This window comes from Macaca thibetana, chromosome 10, assembly GCF_024542745.1.
Source record: "Macaca thibetana thibetana isolate TM-01 chromosome 10, ASM2454274v1, whole genome shotgun sequence".
Taxonomy (NCBI): Eukaryota; Metazoa; Chordata; class Mammalia; order Primates; family Cercopithecidae; genus Macaca; species Macaca thibetana.
The window spans coordinates 29,912,620-29,916,511 of NC_065587.1; the positions used below are offsets into that span (position 1 = coordinate 29,912,620).

The following is a 3,892-nucleotide window of genomic DNA, read 5'->3' on the forward strand; positions in this document are numbered from 1 at the left end:
GCATTGAGAAAGTTGGCCTTTGGAAAACCATAGAAGGAAGTTGTGTTGTGGCATTGCTATTCCTGTGCTAGAAATGACAGCAAGGGGTCAATGCACACTGTAATGGTGCACAGTCCCCTTAATTGATCACTACGTGGAATTGAAAGATTGTTAGCAAAAAAGATGAATAAGCGAACCATCTTTTAGCTACTCCAGGCATCCTTCTTTTTATCAGTTTCTCTATGAAATGAAATCAGAGGCTAAGTAAACATATCTAGACTCTGTTCTTTATGATATTTACTATTAACAATCTGTGTAACATTTATCATTAAACAAATTCTAAAATACTTTAGAATTGGGCTGCATGTCAATATTAGTTGAATGAGTAATTCTAAACAGTCTTCCATGAATTTGTGGAGCATTGTTAGTACTCCCAACTTTAAAAAGGTCCTTTAGTTAAGAGCCCCTTCGAACGTCCAATAGTGTCCACAAGGAGCCCACACCATGTCTTCTGAGAGGTCCACTGGATGATTCCTCAGTGCAGTGAATAGGCTGGAGGAGCTCACAGGTTTGTATCTCATTTCCCCATGAGCCCCCACACAATGCAGTCCTCAAGGTTCCCGTCCCGTGATAAACAGTAAAAATCAGCACAGTCGCCAGGCTTCAGCCCAGAAGTGGTGAGGGAGGCCATGTTGTTTGACTTGTACCTGGGCAAGAGGAGAGGCTTGGTAGTAAAGGTATGAGAAGATAACTCATACAGATACAGAGGGAGAGATTTGGTATTTTTGGAGAGAAAATTGGGGAAGTCATGAGTGGACGAGTCCACCTCCAGCATTCAGGCAGGAAATTGGAGAGAGCTGATGGGGACAGGCTGAGAGCTGAGCCGGGGTGCGGTCACTCTGGGGAGTTTCTGTATCACTTCCCCATGGGTCTGGAGAACTGTGTGATTACCGCTGCTATCACAAGAATGACAGGAGTAGTTGACCTCATCCTCAGACTGCAGCCCAGAGATGGTCAGGGAGGCAGAGTTGGATGGAGCTGCTGGAGCCAGAGAACCAGTGCGTAACATGGAAGTGTCTTTTGTTATCATTGTAGATTATGGTGGTGGGGGCACTGCCCAGGCGCTGATGGCACCAATGCACCAAGGCACATATTTGCTTTGGACGCTACCACTGCTCCAGGTGCCAAAGATAGTGTTCTTTTGTCCCAGTGACCCTGACACAGAGTGGGAATGAGTGAACACATCCTCCTACTAAGACTCTGCAAGAAGGGAACAATACAGAGAACAGTGAGGACAGATCAGGTCTGCTGAGAAGAGGGAGAGGTCATCATCTCAGGGGACATCCAGGAGCCTCCCTTGAATTCTCTGCAGGCAGCCACCTGTGCAATGAGTGAGGAAAGTGAGGATGCATGGAGCCCAGGCCACAGTGGAGATGCCCCAGGCTCTGCTGCCCGAGCCCATAGCCAGGGCTGAACTCACCATCACCTCTGATCCATCACACTGATCCTCAGGGTGGGAGGACTCCATGCAAATCTTCCCTATTTCTGGAGGCTGTGCAACCCCCTCCTTTGACCTCAGTCTGAACTACAGCTGAGAAAAAGAAAAACTATAGAAAAAGAAAGACTTTCACCCCAGAGAGGGCACAGAAACACCTTCATGACGCAAGAAAACGGGGACTCTCAGCTAAGGAGCCCTAAGCAGGTGCTTAGTCCACAGCACCCTCTGGTAAATGTGGGAGTCATGTGGACTCCAGGCAGGTACTGGTTCCCAAGGATCCTGCCCTCCCCACCACTACCATCATCAAAACTTCCATCTTTTCAGATGGGCTTCTGTCATTTAGCAATATGCATGTAACCTTTCCGCATATTATTTTGTGCCCCGGTACCTCCTTCTTACTGTAGAATAATACTTCATTTTATGGGTTACCAAGGCTTGTGGATCCATTTGCTTATTGAAGGACACGTTGGTTGTTTTCAAGCTTTGACAATCATGATTAGAGTAGCTATAAGCATTTGGGTACAGGGCCTTGTGTGGTACATGTAACTCATTTAGTTAAATAGCTAGAAATACTTCAGTTCAGCTAGGCTTCTAAATTATAGGCTAAGAGTGTGTTCAGCTGTTTTAGAACCTGCCAACATGAGATCACCAATATTCTCCTGTGTCGGAGAGATATGTCCTCACTCTGGAACATGCTAAGGCAAGGAGGGAGGTGATAGACAGTTTTGTTAGAATAGTCTCTTTACAGCCGGACGCAGTGGCTCATGCCTGTGATCCCAGAACTTTGGGAGGCCAAGGCGGGCGGATCATGAGGTCAGGAGATCAAGACCGAACACTGTGAAACCCCGTCGCTACAGAAAAAAAAAAAAAATAGCCAGGCATGGTGGCACATGCCTGTAGTCCCAGCTACCAGGGAGGCTGAGGCAGGAGAATCGCTTCAACTGGGGAGAGGGAGGTTGCAGTGAGCCCAGATCGTGCCACTGCGCTGCAGCCTGGGCGACAGAGTGAGACTCCTTCTCAAAAAAAAAAAAAAAAAAAGGTTATCTGAGCTGGGCACATTGGTTCACGCCTGTAATCCCAGCACTGCAGGAGGCCGAGGTGGGCAGATCACCTGAGGTCAGGTGTTCGAGACCAGCCTGACCAACATGGAGAAACCCCATGTCTACTAAAAATACAAAATTAGCCAGACGTGGTGGCACATGCCTGTAATCCCAGCTACTCGGAATGCTGAGGCAGGAGAATCACTGGAACCCAGGAGGTGGAGGTTGCAGTGAACCAAGATCATGCCACTGCATTCCAGCCTGGGTGACAGCGAGACTCCATCTCAAAAAAAAAATAAAAGGATTATCTGTGCATTTACTCAGGTCTTCTTTAAGACCTGCATCTAAGCAATATTTTATGACTTCTAGTGTGTAAAACAACAATTTTTGTCATACTTATCCTAAAGTAGTTCATGTTTTATGCTATTTTCAATGTATTGACTTTTCAATTACTGATGGTTCATTACTGATACGGAGAATACAATTCCCTTCTGCATCCCTGTATTGGTATCCCAAGGCTCATATTAAAACTCTCAGCCCAGCAGCATCTCTGAGTCACTTCTAGACTCTGAGCTGAGATGAACCCCAACTCACCCCTCTTGCCTTCTTCTATGTCAACACTGAGAGATTTTACCCCTGAGCAAGGGATGTCTGCCTGTGAAATGTGAGCAAGGTAGGACTTCGTTAGACCTACTTGTCAGTGGGAGCTCCAGTGCTGTTGGTGTGACAACAGATGCCCCCCCCCCGAGTTAGATTTGGTCAGAGTCACCAGCAGGGGTGACTTCACCAGGCCAGGAGAGTAGAGGGGAGGTTTTTGTCTGACTTCCTCATGGGTCTGGAGCACTGTGTGAGTCTTAGAGTTGCCATGCCATGTACAACAGTAATAGTCAGCCTCATCCTCAGGCTGGAGCCCAGAGATATGCAGAATCCCTGCATTGGCTGATGCATCATTGGATCCAGAGAAGCGGCTGGGAACTCCAGAGCCTTGGTGCTTATCTGAGTCTGAGTGGTAGCACAGGAGATACCGGGGAGGGCTCCCTGGCTTTTGTTGGTACCACCGTATCCAGAAGTCACCAACACTGAAGCCACTGCTCAGCGTGCAGGTGAGTCTGGCTGGCGCTCCAGGAGATGCGGAATGGGAAGATGGCTGAGTCAGCACAGGCTGGGAGAGGGAACCTGAAAACACAGACATCACGGGTAATAAGGCAGTTCCTAGGGTAAAGTTTCTCATAGGTCTGAACCACAGGGGATGGTGTAGGCTGGACACTGAGCCTCAGTTTATAAGGACTTTCCCTACCTGTGCAGTGAGAGAGGAGCATGAGAAGGAGAAGAGTCCAGGCCATGGTGGACAGAGCCCCTGAGCCCTACCAGTGGG

General features: G+C 48.1%; 1 gene segment (V, D, J or C); it reads right to left on the reverse strand.

Moving 5' to 3' along the window:
• Positions 1-3,207: 3,207 nt before the first annotated feature.
• LOC126929736 (immunoglobulin lambda variable 5-52-like) lies at positions 3,208-3,892 on the reverse strand. The segment is given in 2 exon segments: positions 3,208-3,693; positions 3,815-3,892. Coding segments are annotated over 2 exon segments (532 nt in total).